This window comes from Triplophysa rosa, linkage group LG12 (genome assembly GCF_024868665.1).
Source record: "Triplophysa rosa linkage group LG12, Trosa_1v2, whole genome shotgun sequence".
In the NCBI taxonomy this organism is placed as follows: Eukaryota; Metazoa; Chordata; class Actinopteri; order Cypriniformes; family Nemacheilidae; genus Triplophysa; species Triplophysa rosa.
This window is the reverse complement of record NC_079901.1, coordinates 20,212,046-20,231,289: the sequence shown is the minus strand read 5'-3', so window position 1 is coordinate 20,231,289 and position 19,244 is coordinate 20,212,046. Positions and strand designations below refer to the sequence as shown.

General features: G+C 38.0%; 1 protein-coding gene across 4 annotated transcripts in view; it reads right to left on the bottom strand.

The window, feature by feature from the left end:
* The window catches only part of hipk2 (homeodomain interacting protein kinase 2), an 89,083-nt gene that overhangs the window by 62,462 nt on the left and 7,377 nt on the right, over positions 1–19,244 (bottom strand). For all 4 annotated transcript variants that reach the window (XM_057347362.1, XM_057347365.1, XM_057347361.1 and 1 more), the window contains one exon: positions 2,881–4,021. In XM_057347362.1, the coding sequence (XP_057203345.1) occupies positions 2,881–4,021 (1,141 nt within the window). The remainder of the gene's footprint in view (positions 1–2,880; positions 4,022–19,244) is intronic.

The window sequence follows — 19,244 nt, the reverse complement described above, 5'->3', positions numbered from 1 at the left end:
GCTAATTGACACAAAAAATATTTGAGACTCATTTTGACACATCCCATAGTTTTTTGTATGCAGTCACGTACCTGGTGTCAGGTAAAGATATAATAGATAAAGTCATCTGATGATAACAGACAATATATAGAATGAGATCGTTTTTTTTTTCATCTATAACATCATCCTATACCTTAAATTTCCACACGCATATTTCCAAAGACATCATTTAACATTTATTGTCAATTTACATCTTTCATAGGTGTTGATTTGTTTTGTTTCCAGACTTTCTGCATCTACACAGCAAGACCCTCATATCTAGTTTTAGTTCTCAAGACTCAAGTCTTCTCTCTTAAGGTCACTCTATAGTAAATAATATTAGTTATTTACAAAATTTTCACATGTCTAAAGTATATATTTTCTTCATTTAATAAATTAATTGTCATTAATAGTTATATTGTCAAAGCCTTAAAACAGTCAATTAATCGCCATCAGAGCTGAATCAGAGCTGCAATAAAATGGATTATAAGAAGCATCTCTATATGCATCACTAAAATACACAAGGTATTGTAGGTAAAACTAGGTTTTTACAGACAATGTGACTATATGCTATAGTGGGTTATTTACTGGCCTAAGTAATAAAGGCTCTAGTCCATAATATGGCGTGACATCGGTCAACATACTGTAGGTCTGCACACTACAGTAGCAATAGTCTCTCTCTCTCTCTCTCTCTCTCTCTCTCTCTCTGTCTGTCTGTCTGTCTGTCTGTCTATCTGTCTGTTTCCAGATGCACATGGCTGACAGCTACTAGTGTGTATGACTCTGTTAATTGTCAGCTGTTTTTTTTCTCTACATTCCAGTGCGGCGTAAATTATGGGGATCATTTTCTGCATGGACTCCCATAAGTGAAAGGACAAGTATCCCATCTCACACTGTAATTAGCTCATGTACTTCAACTTAAAAGAGAAAAAAGAGTAACAAACTGAATTAATGTCCATCTCATGGTCAGTTTTATTTATATATTATTAGTAATATATTCTATAAGAAAATGCTGTTTTTAGCATTTTTATACAATAATGTCCAAAAGTTTAGGATCACTTAACTGAAAGGTTTCTCTTGAACTTAAAGGGCTAGTTCACCCAAAAATGAAACTTCTGTCATGAATTACTTATCCTCAAGTTGTTCCAAACCTGTATAAATGTCTTTGTTTTGTTGAACACAAAGAAAGATAATTGGAAGAATCCAACTAAGATTTGTGGGGCACCATTGACTACTACCATTAAAACAGTTGTCAAAGGTGCCCCAGAGCTGTTTGTTTTCCTAAATTCTTCAAATATTTTCTTTTGTGTTCAACAGAACAAATAATATCTTGCAATAATTCTTTCTACTATGGCAGTCAATGGTGCCCCAGAAATCTCAGTTGCTAACATTCTTTGTAAATTTATACAGCTTTGGAACAACTTGAGGGTGAGTAATTCATGACAGAATTTTCATGTTTGGGTGAACTATCCCTTCAAAAATATTTGGATTTATGCCTAAATGTTTCATTTAGTTTGAAAGATTATAATTGTGCAAACAAATTACTTTCCATTTACAATACAAAATGTTCAATTAAATTATTAAATATTATTGAAATGAATGACTTGGACTGAATAAATAAGACAAGGCAGCGAAAAAGAGCTCAGAATAAATGGGAACTTCTTAAAAAGCATCTCAGGTAGAGACCTCAAGAAGCTGCTTGATAAAAATATATATTATTATTTAATATAATTCCCATATTTACATGCATGTTATTCCATGAGTTTATTTGTTATACTAAAATGTGGGGAAAAAATAAAAATTTGTAAATTCCTTTTGAAAAACTTTTGAACAATAGTGTAGACGGTTATGTTAGACTGCAGCAGATTACTTATCCATCCTATCTTCTTGACCAATCTGGGACAGAGCATTCATTAAACACTAATTTACAGCGACCTTGAGCTCAACGCATGTTGTCCTGTTATATTTAGCCTTTTTGATCTCAGATCATTTCCTACATTTAAACCGATTACCCCGGCACAATCTGAAAGATCCAAGCGGTCAACACACTTTTTAAAAGTTTCCACTCACTACAGCAATTATCCCGAACAGTCAAATGAAAGCCTGAAAGATACCCGCCCTCTTTCAGCAACGATGCCGGTGGCACCTAAAAGTAACGTCTATGTATAGCACATCTGGCAGCACTTGGACTGACTCATTCCTTGAAGTTTATTTCCCTCATGGTTTCTGTGTGGTCATACACCTAACCTAAGCCGCTCTGAGTTTACAACACGACAACCCAACAGAGATCAAGCTTCTGTGTGAACCGGGTCTACGTCTACACAAAACGAAACCCAAACGTGGTTATTTACAGGTAAATGAAAAAGTAGACTGGAAAAAATAAGCTGCTTTTTAAATGAGGCATCTGTTTCTAATGTTGGCATGCTGGTGTGGATTACAGGGAAGTACAGCCTGAGAACTTACGCTGACCCCACATCTTCATCCCCCGGGAGATGATAAATAGTGATGAGTATGCAGGATTTAGTGGGGGGATGCAACTGTCTCCTTGTTTACAGTAAACTCCTTGCATGCATTTGTTGGGCAAAGTTTGCTTTTTCCAGAAATCAGAAAGTCTGAAAGTGAGAGAATATCTCCCATGCAAATCTCAAAGGTGCTACTAGCTGTACAAGGTTGTTAAACACACCACACAAGCTATTTTAATCTTCTCTTTACGACAACACAAATGAAAGACCTTCTGGGGTTTTTACTACACACCACCTAGAATAAAAAATACATGTTCTACAAATCGAAAGATAGTCCTTGACAGACAACATTACAATAGGAGCAATTCTGAGAAGACACGGTGACATTTATTTTCCTTACCTGTAATATCTCGACTGCAGGTAGGTAGAGCACACGGCTTTGGAGACATGACTGGCAGAGCCAAAGTCAATGACTTTGACCCTGTAGGGCTGGCGAGATGGGTCCACCAACATGATGTTCTCCGGCTTGAGGTCGGCGTGGATCAGTCCAAGGCTCTTCAGCTTCATAAGTGCGGTGGCCACCTGCTGCAGGATCGGTCGGATGTACTTGAGCGGCAACGGACTGAATTTGTTCTGCTTGAGAAAGTCGTACAGGTTCCGCTCCAACATCTCGAAAACCAGGCACGTGTGGTTCTTGTGCTGGAAGCACTCGTACGCCCTAACAAAGTTGAAGTCGTCCGCGCTCTCCGTGCTCAGCCGCGCCAGTATGCTCACTTCGATCTGTCCTTGCCGCGCATATGACGGATGATTCTTTAGGATCTTGATGGCCACGATCTCACTGGTGCCACGTTTCCAACACTTCACCACCTGTCCGAACGTACCTCGACCCAGGAACTCCAGCACCTCATAGGTGTTGGTCATGGAGCAAAGCACCTCATGCTGCAAGAGCTGGTAGTCGCCCTCGCTGTTGGCGCCGCTGTTCTTGGAAGTCGCTGTTGTGGACGTGGTCGCCGTGGCGACGGTGGCCCCACTCTGAGCGTTGTTCTGGATCATAGGTGCGGGCGGTTGCTGCTCCTCGACCACGTGCACGCTGCTTCTGCTTCCGTTGTTGTTGTCAAGCTCCTCGCTTTTGCGCTTAAGCCCGCATCGCTGGTACGTGTCCAGCAGACTGACTGTGCTGCGGCGCGTCAGGTTGTGCCCTCCGCTGCCGCTCCCGCTACTTCCTGTGCTGCCCAAAAGTTGACCCGCCGCCCCTGACGTGCTGCTGGCCGAGGCCACCACGATGTGCCCTGAACCGGCTGGGAAGAGGAGTGCCTGTTCGTAGGACAGGGAAGAGTTGGAGACCTGGAGACTTGCGCCGTTGATGCCCACTGGGGCGACTGAGACACTCTGCTTGCTGTTCTGACTATAGACCTTGCTGTGCGTGCCGTACCCCGTCATATCCCAGTTGCAACTCTGCTCCACCTTCAGCTTCTTCACGCTAAAGAAAGCACTTGTCTGAAGAGTGTGAGGGGAGAAGACTTGCACTTGCGAGGCCATACCTGAAAAAGAGAGGGAGGGGGAAAGAGAGAGGAGGGAATGTGAGACTAGAACTGAAACTCGAGTATAAGCTTTAAATAAAAATCCTACAGGTCACAGCAGGCCAGTTTAATCGAGTCAGAGTCCAGATGCTAACTTATAAAATAGCCGTTGAACAAATAGATTGCATGCTTTCGCTCTCATTGCTCAGACTTGAAACTAATGTTGACAATCTGCTTCAGGGCATCACCTGGACTGATTTACCTTTATATATTTATATGAATATTTCAACATGAACTAAATACATGTGATTACAATACATAAATAGATGTTATATAAACATACAGCCGCGAGACCACTCCAGTTTTATCATTAATCAGCATTTCTGCATGTATTGTGGCAAATGTTGAATTTCAACAGAAACAAACCTCAGGAATGACAGTCACCCAACAGCAATGTGAAAGACTGAGAGAATGCAAAGACGCATTAAAGTTGTGAAAAAAAATCCATCATATATTCATTTTTGAACTGATATTTAAATGCATATAAAAACATTGTGTTCTTTTAACATGAATATGAACATGTTTTTTTTGCAGTATTCAAGATCAGCAAACATTGCATCTTTTTTGTTATTTTGACTGGTTTGTCCCATTTCAATTTTCTACAAATAAATGCAAATAAAAACAATAAATTAATTTGAAATTTGGAAGAAATCACTAGTCACTAGTTCCCCGAATGGAACAAAAATGATTTTTGAAACAAAAATGATTGTTTTTCTTGTACACATACATATAAATTCAGAAAACTGAAAATAATGAGTGGTCTCTTAACTTTTTCTATGGCATTATAAATGCTATATTACGTGCCATATGTGTATATTAGGGTTGTAACAATATCAAAATCTCACTGTACGATAATTAGTCGTCCATGGTACAATATTTATTGAAATATTTAAAATAACAAATGATGACTTTGAAACATGCCATTAGCATTCTCTTTTCTTTATCCTCAAATCATAACTGTTGCTTAGAGATATGAGATATAGTATGAGACGGGTCAAATGACCTAAAAATCCCTTTTATAAAATAAAATAATTGCACCAGATGGACCTTGCCAAAGATAACATCTATTATTTTTTCTAACATTCGCCATTGTTAGGCCTGGAAGACCTATCGTTTCATACATTCATGTGACCACGATAATATTGAGACAAGTTTGCTATTGCGATAGCAATAATATTGTTACATCCCTAGTGTATGTTGTATCCACACAATATTTTCCAAATGAATAATGTTCCCATAATTTAAAGAACATACTGTAACTGACAAAACCAAATGTATAGGTCCTTAAAGGAAAAGCTGCATTATAAATAACCTAAAAATGAAACTAAAAATGCAAAACATTGTAAACAGTGATAAGGGTTGTGGTTGAAAAATGTCCTTATAGTACAGCACGCTGTATTTTTACGGATTAGTTTGAAAACAAACACCTCTTTATGAGCGACTGGTATGTATGTGTGTTCACATAACAAAAGTGCGATACACCAAATTACAATACCTTACAATATCTGACTATAATATCCCCTCTTTACACAGTGGAAAACTGAAGTAAAAGAGCTGAATGTATAATATTAATATATGTCGAGAAAAAACTCATACCGTTCCCCCAGGATTTCTGTAAAAAATAAAACAACCACTGTGCCATATGAGCTCCACCAAAAAGACACTGAGTACATGTCAACCCCAAAACCATAGAAAATTGTGTGAGCCTAAAGGAATGATCACAATTTCCTTAAAAAAAGACAGTAGTCCATGCATGCAACACTTCGCATAATTAACCTCAAATAGATGCACATCCCTCTTCCAGAGGCATTCAAAAACAAAAAAGTGCTTGAACCTGAAACGTCTAAACAACATCTTAACTTCAGATCCTCAAAGCAAAACAACACAAACAGAACTGAGCGGAGAAAACGGGGGCTTCTGGGAACTCTCTCTCTTCAGAAGAGGCGATACTTCTCCAAGCGAACAGTGCCTAGAAATAGCCCTCGCAAGCAGGCCTGTTTGTAGTGCTAAAATAATGATTACACTACAGAGAGGTTTACATGTAGAGGATGCTGTAATACACTATTTACAGAATTTCCGAAGTAGCCTGAATTAGCGCGCTAGGAAATGAAAGGCTCCTTCAGCGTGCATTTCATGCCACCCGTGCATATCGGTTCACACCGTCAGACACAAATGCTATTGTAATGCGCAATTCGGCACGGCCCGTCATAATTATGACAATCTGCTGTCAGCATGAAGGAAAGATTTGTATGATCTCTGAGGCACAAATAAACAGGCAGTGCTTTAAACCCTGTCACATTCACTTTTAAAGAGACTGACATGAAGATACACAGACGCGATGCAAAATGGTTTAATGCGTTATTAAATTATAAATTGCCAATTAAAGATAGCCTAACAGAGAGGTTTAAAACAACTTAATCTTTCAGCCTGGATTTCTTTTTAACATTCAGTGAATAGTACACCCAAAAATGTATTATTAAAAATTAATCACAAAAGTAATTAATAAAATTATTTACTCACTCCCGTATAACTTTAAACCCACAAGGAGCTCTTATTTTCCTACAGCTATCAAGGTCTTAAATGACAAAGAGCTGCATAAAAATAGCCTACATAAGTAAAAATAAAGAGCTAATCTTCCTTTCCCCAAAAGGGCACAAAATTGGCATCATTGATATGTGTCATGACCTGAGATGATGTGACAGTTTTCAGGGTGGACAATGAGATTTGAGAGCTTCAGTGAAGTGACAAATTCAATTTAGGTCTTTTCCAAAAAATGTCATATTGCTTGAGATGACTCACTTACAGTACATGATAAAGCTTATGATTCCTTTTTTGGTTAACAGTTGTTAAAGAGTACATAACATGAGATCATGAAAATATATTGCATGCAGTGTGTAATGTTGTTGTGTTTAAAAGTAAGCAGTCTGCCAAGTTGTAAATCCGAAGGTGAATGAATAACAAAGTTATTGGCTTAGAAAAAAGTGAGTCGACTCTGAATCACCCAAATGAATCGTCCCTAGTCCGATTCGCGAACCGCCGCGGATTTACGTCACTACATATAGTCCCCGCCTACGTTTTGCTAGGACTGCACGTGAAAACTTCATTCTTCTTCCCCAAACACTGTAGCACGTGAGCCTCATTCACGGTAGACCAATCACAGGAGACTAGACCATCTGACCAATCACATCAGACTAGGCTAGCGGAAAGGAGGGGATTAGACAGATGAATCGCGGAACGAATCATTTGAGAGTCAGTCAAGATGTAAGGTAGGAATAACTACCTATTATTACGAAATAAGAGTGTTTTACACCTTCTATGTACATAAACTTGTTGTTGGACACTCCATAAACCAAAGTAAGACCTTAAAAATCCCTAGTTATGTACTCTTTAGTTATCTTCATTGTGTTCTAAAAACAACCACGAAGAGTTCTGTAAAGACGTGAGGGTTAGTAAATTGTCTGTTTTTGTATGAGCCATTACTACATGACTCAATAACATGATTAAAGCCATCTTGAATATCTCTATTCCTTCACAGAATACATTAAATATAAAATGGATCTCCTATGATGTTTTCCATACAAAATGAATCACCGTAAGAATAAATGACTTTTTCCTTCATTGTCTCGTTTTACAAGAACATAATGAATCTTGCTCGGTTTGAGGAATGCCTTGACGCAACAATATTCTCAAGACAGGAAACAGGGGAAGGAAATTTAGCATGAACACTTTATCATTATTATGAGTCGTGATGGTTGTGCTTTCAAAATGAGCTTCCTCTCCATCCACTTTCCTCTTAAATTTGACAAAGTTCATCATTTCCGTGGTCATCTGGTTTTAGCTCTAAATCTCAGGGAGCCTTTCATTCTTTTTAAGTCTGAAAGTATTTAATTTAATTAGAAACACAGGCCTGACAGTCTACAGTTTATAGACCAGGGTTTTTCCTGGCTCAAAATGAGGCGGAGGTGGTGCCATCCTGATCTTGTACACACACACACGTAGGCCTACCATACCTTTTAGTGGTTTAACCAAAGTGACTTTGAGTTTGACATATTAAAAGTTCTAATAAAATTAGATAAAAATTACAATTATTAAGTTATATAAAACATTACTTTTATTCAACCAAACAGAAATGTTTTTTAATCAAATAAAGCTTTTTTATCATTTTCAACTAACTTTTCAGCCCACATTAGCCAACTGAATTAACCAGTCTTTCTAAATGAGCAAAGCTCATTCACATCTTGCATTCTCTGTGGTTCATTTTAAATGATTCAAGGATCTCTTATATTCGCTAGTGACTGAAAAGTTCAATAGTTTAAATGAATCGGTTCAAATGAGTCATGAAAAGTTCAATAGTTTAAATGAATCGGTTCAAATAAGTCATTCGTGTGCGAGTCGTTCTGAACACAATGTGCGTTCATACTGGCGAACTCGCTGTGTACAGTATACGCTGAATCAACGATCCAACTGCACAGCTAAAGACATTACAATGATGTACGTCATGTTAATTTAATAAATTTCAAGAGATTAAACGTACTTGGATGCAAAACAAACAGCCGTGAAACACAGCTAGCTCTTGTTCTGCAACTCTTTTTAGCGCCTCAGTGTGCTGATAACGAAACAGCGCCTCCACTGTGGCGTAATGTCGCAACTGCAGTTACAAATGACAGTCTGTTAAATGCACGCAGCATTTCTTGTGAAGACTCGCAACATAATTTTGGTGAGAGCCTGAGGCGGCACGACATTTGACGGAGGCGGCCGCCTCCAACTTCTCTATGCAGGAAAAACCCTGCATGTAAACTCTGTATTCTATACAGTTCATAACGTTTATTGCATACACCCCAGCAACCTATATCACATATTTAATATATATAATCTATATCTTAAAACCAGATCGCATATACTGTAGATCCTTTAATATCAATATCACAAAATATACCGCATATAATATATACTAAAGAATCTATATTTTAATTTCGCAGTATGTTGATAGATCAAGTAATGTAGAACATCCGTCTGTGCTATTAAGAGCAAGGGCCCTATGGTAATCCCATAAACTACTAGGCCAGATGTCACTCCTTGGATTACGCTTTTCTTTGCCAGGTCTTTACACTAAAAATAATTTGTACATAGTGGCTCTACGTATGTGTGTGTGCATCAGAGGTGGGGACGGGCCTAAAAAATAATAAATCTCCAATCAGATGAAACATCCCTGGAATACATCGCAGCAGACATGATCTAGTCTCGCAGACACTTTTAGATTACCACCGTGCAACAAAACGCTATCTAGTCATCATGAGTGTTAAATTTGTTTTTTTGGCTACTAATCCAATCTGTTAATGCCACGTACCTGTAATTCCACATTCCACAGTTCTTGTAACACAAACCAGACTAGACGTGTACATCCTAACCTGATTTAAACAGAGACATGCTTATATTCGATCCAAACAGATGCAGTTATGAAATTTAAAGAACAAACATTAGGAGGTCAAATGGTCAGAACTTTATCTCCAAACAACATGCATATCTCGACAATGCATTCGCTTTCAAACACAGCCGTTCAATGAGACTACAAAATGTGTTTATGGTCTAGATGACTACCAGCTTTTCTCTGTTGTTCTAGGAATGTTGTTATGCATTGATATCACATTGAAACCACACAGAAACTCAACGGTGGAAGTTTACATGAATTGAACTCTACAGAGGGAAGAATAGCACCCTGGTCCATAGTTTTTAATATTTATAAAGCTGGGATGCTTTCGGTAGCGCCAGCCAGCTTTCAGCATACCTCACAGAGAGTGAGCTGGTTTAATGCACTGCCACTGAAAATACCAAAGGCTTATTTATCTTTACAAGCAGCACAGTGAAATCCTATCGGTCAGTTTATTTCAGGAAATATTATTTTTTGTGGATGGTTGGTTAATCTCCCAGTGCTGGATGAGTTAGATACTGTACAATATAATATTATCGATATAAATTTAAAGGGTTTAATAAGTGGGTTAAAGGGATAGTTCGTCCAAAAATGTAAATTCTTTCATTGTTCACTCACCCTCATGTCATTTAAAACTTGTATGAGTTTCTTTCTTTTGCAGATCACGAGGTACTTTTAGGTGACATTGCCTTAAAAAAATTACAATTAAAGTCTAATCAAATTATATGAAAATATTTTACACAAAGTGGACAGGCTGGTAAAGTGGGACAAAATTAAGCTTAATCATTATTCCTCTATTATCAAACTAGAGTGGGTTGACATAACCATGCTCACCATTTGGATAATATCTTCAAAACATTGCCCATGAAAAAGCATTATTTGCATTCAGAATAATTCATACCAAATCTCAACTACTGTATGGTTTAGGGGGTTAAACCCAAACCACGTCCCGCAGAGGTTTGCTTTGCTTGTATTTAAACCAGGACGAAGGCATTTGGGAAAAAATCACCCAGGGAAGGAATGGATGGTTAATGAATTGACCTCCGCTTGTCTAGACAAAGCATTATCCCCTGTGGCTCTGCGCAATGCCCGCTGTAGCATACCATCGGGGTGGATGGAAGTAGAGAACACCAATGTTATTTTCTCCTTTTCGCTCTACAAAAAAACAGCTCTACAAAAAATATATATATTTTTGTAAAAAAAAACACAGCTCTACAAAAAACCACAAAATGTTATTTTTGTTGCTCTATTCTCTTTCAAGTCGTTTACTATCCCCATTACCTGCCTTGCTATGAGATGTAGTGATTTATTATCTTTCCAGGTCTCGTTCTTCTGTTTCTTCCGCTCTGGACTGATCTTTTCCAGCTCATCCATCCTCTATTTATTGTGCCACTCAATCCCTTCTGCCATCTCTCGAGACTCTTGTAATCAAACAATCTCTCGGCTGACCTTTGCTTTCATGTCCACTTCTCTCCCGTCTACAAGCAGTTTCAGTTTTATTTTGTTCGGTTTAGATGTGCTGTACTGGCATGACAAATAATTGTATACTTCTATTCTCGTTCGCCAAACCATTGGAAGCTGCACTCAAAAAATAAAATAGACAAAAAAGTGCAAAATAAGACAGACAAAATGTACAACAACTGTCTAACAGAAAATAAGAACACGTGACTGCTAGAGTGTCATTTTGCTGGGTGTCGTTTGCTTACAACCTAAAAAAAATACTGGATTGTTTCAATCCACAGCTGGTAAAAATGTGAAATGAATGGCACAATAAACATAAATATCTACAAGTTAAATTTAGATTTACAAAGGACAAACTCAAACTGCTGGGTTGTTTTAACCCATGATCAGGTCAATTATGAACATATTGTTTTATTACATTTATGTTTTGTTATTATATTTTATTATGTTCATTTAAAGGTCCAGTGTATGAAATTTAGCGGCATCTAGCGATGAGGCTGCGAATTGCAAGCAACGGCTCACTCCACCCCTCACCCCACCCTTTCGAAGCACTACTACGGCTGACACAGAACTAAAATGTTGTCACGTTTTCATTTGTTTGCTGAAGGAGATTATTTATTTAAGGAGATTACTTATTAACGAAACATTCTCTGTAGAGCAGTTTGTCCGTTTAGGGCTACTGTAGAAAAAACATGGCGAATTCCATGTAAGGGGACCCGAGGTGAATGTAGATAGAAATAGCTCATTCTAAGGTAAGAAAAACATAACGCTTTATTAGGCAAGGTCTTTGTACACCTCTGAAGACATATAGTTATGTATATTATATTGCATTTCTGTCAATCCTGACAATTACATACTGGACCTTTACCCAACAATGGTATGAAACCATTTTTTTTTTTCAAATAATTGCACTTAAATAAAGCCAGAAATCACATTAAAATAATAAAAGAATTACAAATATTAAAATTAATAAAAATATCTCACTCCCCAGCCTCTTCTAGCCTTCATCCACCCCTTCTCTTTCTTTCTGTCGGTCTTGTCTAATAAAACCTCCTATAGTTCCTGGGAGAGTAGAAGCAGGAAACCTCTGGCTATTGTCTCTATTCATAACACAGTGTATCTCTCACCTCCAGAGCAGAGCAGGGCCAGCACACTTCAGAGAGCTCGGAGAGCCTGGCAGCCCACATTTCATGCAGTGTGTGAAGATAGGAATAATGCCAACAGGAAACAAGACGCATAGCTTGCAGGAGCATTACTTAGGCTGTTTATTCTGTGTTCTCTGTTTTGCATATTGAGCAAACTGGTCTTGCTCATCTCCTCCAACCATGAGACCTCCAGTGAGACAGAGAGAGACGGATAGGTGGAGAGAGGCAGATTGTATACTGCAGGTTATTGACCACCCAGTCCTCATTTACAGATCACATCCCAGCCTATTTATGGAACGAAGCGGAGGCAGCTACGGACTCTCACGGACACACGAGCACTACATAAATAAAGCATTACCACTTAGCGATAATGTTTGACTAACTGAGCACTATTAGGGTTGTTTGTGAATCGCAGGCTGCTAGCTAACAGTTAGCAGAGATCTGCCCACGAGAAAGAAAAAGATCACAGATGAAGTCTCTTTAACGTCTCAGATGTTGATTTGACGACTCTACTGCTTCTCAAATGATGTTCTGCTTGGTCAAAATACAAAAGCCTGCAACCAACCAGAAAGAATTAAAGAATTAAATCAAATTTTTATATAATCAGCACTTCTAGATGTAATGTGGTCATTCCAATCCATTGTCTGTTGAATTTCAACAAAATCAAACCTCAGGAGTGACAAAGTCATCCAACAGCAATGTAAAAGACTGACAGCATGACAAGAACTGTGATAAAAACATTTACTGTATGACATACAAATAATACTTTTTGAACTTTTCCTAAACACATGTACAAATAGTACTGTTGTATTGCTTAAAAGTGAATATGAACTTGTTTTCTTTGCAGTATTTGAGGTCTGAAAAAATACAGAGCATCTTTTCTGTTATTTTGACCCGTTTCGTTACTTTTTATTTTCTGCAAATAAATGCAAATAGCAATTTTATTTGAAATTTGAAAGAAAGATTGTTAGTAGTTCACAGAATTAAACAAAAAATATAATTTTACCTGAACACATACCTATAGTAATTTCAAGAAAAACTAAAACACGTCTTGGAAATGGTCTCTTCATTATTTTCCACGGTTGTATATTGAGGCTCCCTGAAGATTTACAGAAATTACATTCCCCATTATATTCTTACAGTGTCCTATTAATGCTCCTTTTATAGATCTTCTAACACATTACCTGAAAAACATCAGCGACCTCCATCAAGTCTCGTGAAAAAGCAACCTCTGAGCAAAACCCATTATCTCTAGTGTGCATGCGTACGGATGGGTCAGAACGAATACAGCAGTGCACACGTGGGGTGTTTTGCCACAAAAACAAACTGTTATTAATATTTTATCTTTTATTATTAAGATTTATATTTATAATAGAACATAGAATAAGATATTTATGTTTTTTTTCTACATTTTTAGGATACATTTACGGTTCATTTGTCAACTACTCATTTACATGAGAAGCAAAATATTGCAGTTAAATGTTGTTTCTAGAGACATCTACTGTAACAAAGTATATGTTTATGTCTAAAACATAAGCATTTTTAAAACTGTTAAATGCAGTGAAAAAAGTAAAGGGACGTTTTTAAGTTTAAGTTTTTAAAATAACACACATCCCCGAATATGGTTATATTTTCTCGAAAAACACAACTTGATACCTTATGTCATCTTGTTTTAAGCATATTTTCACTGTAAAAAAAGCTTGAAATTATTTTCTTGCAGTCAGTGAATTTAACGGACAGAGCTCCTTTAAGACCTCACAGCTACTGTAAGCTTCAGGTCCAGCTGACAAACTCAGTTTGTACTCCAAGAGCATTAAAACTGAGAAGAGTGCCGTTTAGGGACAAGCAAGTACCCGATAAGAAGCAGCTTGTACAGCCCTGTTATCAGACAGCTACAGTAAAAGAGAGCTTGGTATCAATACACCCTGAAGCCAACCTCCTAATACTGCACTGCTAATAAGAAATGTGAGATCAATTTGTTATGCTTTAATTAAAATATTTCATTTCAGAGTAAAATTAACAAATCATCAGTTATTTACTAGTCTCTCTGTATGTGTGTGTGTCGGTGAGCTTGCAAAAATATGTTTTGCAGGTTTTTGCTGCACTGTTGGCACATCAAAGAACAAGACCTGAGCAACATGCCAGAGTCTAACCACAGAGCCAAGTCAGGGCCGGACGAAACGAGATTCATACACACACACGTACAAATGCAAAGAACATCCTGCAGTTGTGGTGCTCAAGGCACGGATAAATGCGGCGTATATTGGCACCGACTGCTTAAAATGATTCTTTATCCTCCTGACAAAACAACTCTGAAGTGAAAGTGAAAAACAGTTCAGGAAAGTTTTACCTGTTTAGCATCATTTTGAAGGGAAAGATTACTAATTTTGTAAATATTTACTCAAAATCATTAGAAATGACATGAGGTCATTTCTTTTATAGGACACAAATCTTTTATCTAAAAAAATGACAAAGTAACCTTTTCTACACAGCTCAGTAGGTAGAGAATACGCCCTTTTCACATGACGTCACGCATCTTCCGTTCTGCCGCGAAGCAGTGTATTGTTACTTCCGCTAGCACTCCAGTTCATAAGGTGGCGGTAATGCCGGTATAAGCTGGTTTGCCAACCGCCAGTAAAACTCAAGAAGAAGAAGTTACTTCCGCTAGCGCCGCAGAATGGAGTTTACCAAGTCCCTTGCACATCTGCCACAAATACGGCTAGATGATGTACAACGTTGTGACAAGCAGAGCGGGACGAGAGAGATGCGAGACCGGTGCAACGCGCAGCAACCGGCCTCGCGCAGTTCCCTCGCGGCCCTCATCCCGCTCTGCTTGTCACAAACGTCTTGCATACAAATTTTCACTAAAGATAAGATCAAAGCTAGAGAAAAGATACAAATTCATCGTTGAACAGTACCTGTTTGATTATGAAGGTAAGTGTTTTGTTTTCTTTTTGTGTTAGCGAAGGTGCTAGGATAAGTAGTTGAATACGTGTTCTGTCAGTTTTTTTTTCATTGTTGTTAAATTCCAGCGCGACGGCAAAACGGAAGTTCTTCTTCTTCTTCTTCTTCTTGTTTGTTGCAAGACGGATGTTATGATACACTGCTTTGCGAAAAGGCGGAAGTTAAGTGACGTCATTGTGAAAAGGGCCTATTGTGTTAAACAGCACAAAGGTCATGGGTTTGAAGCTCAAATAACACGCATACTGATAAAATGAATGCACAGTAATTCGCATTGGATAAAAGTGTCTGCCAAATCAATAAACGAAAGTGGATGAGGATGGAAAAAGAAGCTATGATATTATTCCCTTTGAAGAAGTGGCTGAGTAAATGATTACAGAATTATTTTTGGTAATCTATCCCTTTAACAGTACACTGTGTGATTTTCCAGAATTCAGAACATCTGTCAGTTGCTGGTAGAGTTTTCCATGAAGTATAATCTTTACACAAATGACTGTTCTGGAGAATACCACACCGAGATAAACAGACACGACTAATGCGGGATACATTACATGAGCTTCTTCCTGCACATATATCTCAGGGAGTGTGTTTGTGTGGGACTGACCTCTATAACCCTATGGAAAAAAATGTATGCTGGAAAATGCTCTTAAACGGGATCTTAAAGATGATCTTTGTTTTTTGACCTGAAAAGCTCAAAATAATATACGGTAGTCCAATATTTACATAAGCTCCTTTCAATGTCCACCCAGAATAATTATGTATTATATAAGGTATGCTGCAAAATATCGACAAAATGTACATATCAGCATCTATTGAGTGTTTGGCCACCCGACCTGCCCTGATAAATGACAAATGTGAACTTTGTGAAGGTACAGAAAAAGGTGGTGAAGTCATGTAACATTGCATATGCCCAGCAACAGTGGTGCAAAAAACTGTGATATAGATTATAAGTGGACTTTGGATAAAAAAATATATAAATCAAATAATACAGTAAAAATGAGGTTAAAAAGTGCAGAATAAGTCTTAGTCAACATGAAATAACAAATGGAATATTTTTTGTTTCTGGTTCTATTGAGGAGAAAATTATGAATATCCCGTTTCACTTAAATATATGCTAAGTACATTACATATATAATACATTAAAGGTTCTTTGGAGCAGAAGCTTTGAGAGGTCTATAAACAAAGGTTGGCGTCCCACCAGGCACTGACCGTAGTGATAAATTAACAACAGTATACACAACATATTGATACCTTAGCAAAAGCTATAAACTATGAGTTATCAGATTGCAGAAGGAGCTGACATTTTCTAGGGAGACACGAATGAAATTATAGGCCTGGACAGAACAAAACAGGAACATGTAACACACACACAGCACACAACAATAAGTTAGAAAATAATGTAATCCGTGACTCCATCAGAGGCTGTCTAGGAGGATTAATTAGTTTTGGCTTTAATATGATGAATGAGTTTCTACAGGACATAAATTCTCATTCCCTTTATGACCTTTATGAAAGACAAATTAAATGATACAAGCCAATGAGCTTTTAGATGTTTTTTTCTTTACTACCTGTAAATAATAGCTAAACAAAGAAACTTTTCTGTTTTCCGGGATTTTAAGAAAAAAATATATAAAATGTAAATTTATAAAAGATGTTTATACTTTTGAAAATTTATGCTAAGAACTCCTTTATTCAAGGAATCTGTTTAATAAACAATATTGTGATGTTAGAAGCTAAACCTTCTCTGACTCGAAGCATCAATTCTGCATGTGGTTCAACTTCTAAACTTTAATTAATGTGCTCAGATGCAAACAGCAACACCACCCTGTACCAAGAATCTCTCCTTATAGCCCGTAAATTCTAAGAAGCTATATGGAACACACCCAGAGTTTGAAATAAAAATGCTTTTAAATAGCAGGCCAAAGTCACATGACTAGAACTGATCAATGATGTCAATGATTATCTTTGGTAAACCCCACTTGATCTCTTAAGGGATAGTTTACAAAAACATGAATACTGTCATCATTTATTTATAGTCCCGTCGTACAAAAACTGTACATGACTCTTTCTTCTGTGGAACAAAAAGGAAGATATTTTGAGAAATGGTTTTGTGTCCATACAATGAGAGTCAATGGGGGCCAATGTTGTTTGGTTACCGACGTTCTTCAAACTATCTTTTCTGTGTTCTGCAGAAGCAAGAAAGTCATACAGGTTTTGAACAACATGAGAGTGAATAAATGATTAAAGAATTTTCATTTTTGGGTGAACTATCCCTTTAAGAATCTGTAGGTAATTTATATATGAAGTATACTTTTTCACAATTTTTCCACACGGGAATAAACTGTCTGTCTGTTCACCCGTGTATCATGTTTATGTTTTACTCCAGAAAATAGGAATTGAAAATATGAGAACACAGAGCCCCAAGGTTACAGAAAGATTGTTGTGTGTCATATTTTCATATACTGTATGTGGCACTTTGCATGCATTATTTGGGTGGCGGCGGAATCCATTACCATTTATATGTGTAACTATGACAGGCCACATTGGTGGCTTCATGCCCGGGCAAACTCACGGGCACGCAACCATCTGAGATTCTCAAATAGACAACCAGACACATTTACAAATGCACATTTAAACAGATCTGAGCAGGGGCGTCTCTCTGGATCAGATCACACTAAGGAACCAGTCAGACTAGATCACTCTTCCAGGGAGCCAATGGCAATCCACGAAGAAGTGTTTCCAAAACATGTTTGTTTTAGGGCTCTGGCTGGTTGGCGGACAGCAGGGCGATAGCAGAAAATCACCAATGACACCAGTGAAGGCCTGACTGACACACACACACAGACCGTCCATGTGTCTGATTGTGATAAGCATTCAAGCCAACCATCCTCTGCGTTCTCTTCAGTATCTTGTTATTGTGTGTGTGCGTTTGTGTGTGGATGTGTATCCCTGCCTCTCAAATGAGTTCAGGCACATGGCTTTAGCAGTGTCAGCCGCATGAGACATTTCAGACCACAGTGCCAAACTGCCCCAACATCACACTCCACTGACACCTTAAAGAGACAGTTCACCCAAAAATAAAAATTCTGTCATCATTTACTCGCCCCCAGGTTGTTTCAAACCTGTATAAATGTCATTGCTCTGTTGAACACTAAGAAAGATATTAGAAAAGCTCCAGTTCTGGGGCACCTTTGACTACCATTTATTTTTTCCTACTTTGGTAGTCAAAGGAACACCAAAAATGAAAATTCTGTCAATGTTTTTTAATTAAAACATGTTTTTGATATTTTGATAAATGTCCCAGTGGTTTTGTGTCTGTACAATGGAAGTCAATGGGGGCCAATGTTGTTCGATTACCAACGTTCTTCAAAATATCTTCCTTTGAGTTCTGCAGAAGAAAGAAAGTCATACAAGCTTAAAATGACATAAGCGTAATAAGTAAACGATGAATGAATTTCATTTTTGGGTGAACTATCCCTTTAACCTCCAAACTGACCCCGAGAAGATCCATTTCTCCCATCTCACAGAGCTCAATCATAAGTGCTTTGGTCCTTTAAGGTCCCTCGATAAACATGACAGAAAACATGTGACTGACATTCTTAGTTTCCGCAGGCAAAAATGGAACAAATATACATTATTGAGGCAACTTAAGTTGTCTCTAAACCTCATTGAGAGCAAGAGCTGATTTAGAGGTTCTAACGTCCCACAATGCAATACCAAAGACATTCAGAGATTGAGGCATGCCGGTGTTCGATCCTCAAACAGAAAAAGCCTCTTATCAGTCAGTCTGTCCGTGCCACCAAAGACAACATGTAATACTTTCAAGGCATATGAAAGTCTTGCCTTATATAAACAGGATCCAGAGCCCATGAGGGAGCAAAGTCCACACACACACATATACATGTTGTATCAACCTTCAAGAATGACAGCACAAACATGAGCATATTTCAGTCACAGACTGATCCATCGGCTCGAAACCCTTGACCTCTCCCTCTCTCCCTAGCGCCTGCAATGTCTCTTGTTTGCAGTCATAAAGTTTGCAAGGTAAAAACAACAATCCCTGAAACGGCAAAGGCCATGCTTTCATAGCAAAAGGTCAGCGTTTGGCCTTTCTTAGAGACAGAGACGGAGCCAAAGAGAGAGAGAGAGAGAGAGAGATTTTCTAGGCTCTGAGACTTATGGGATACGC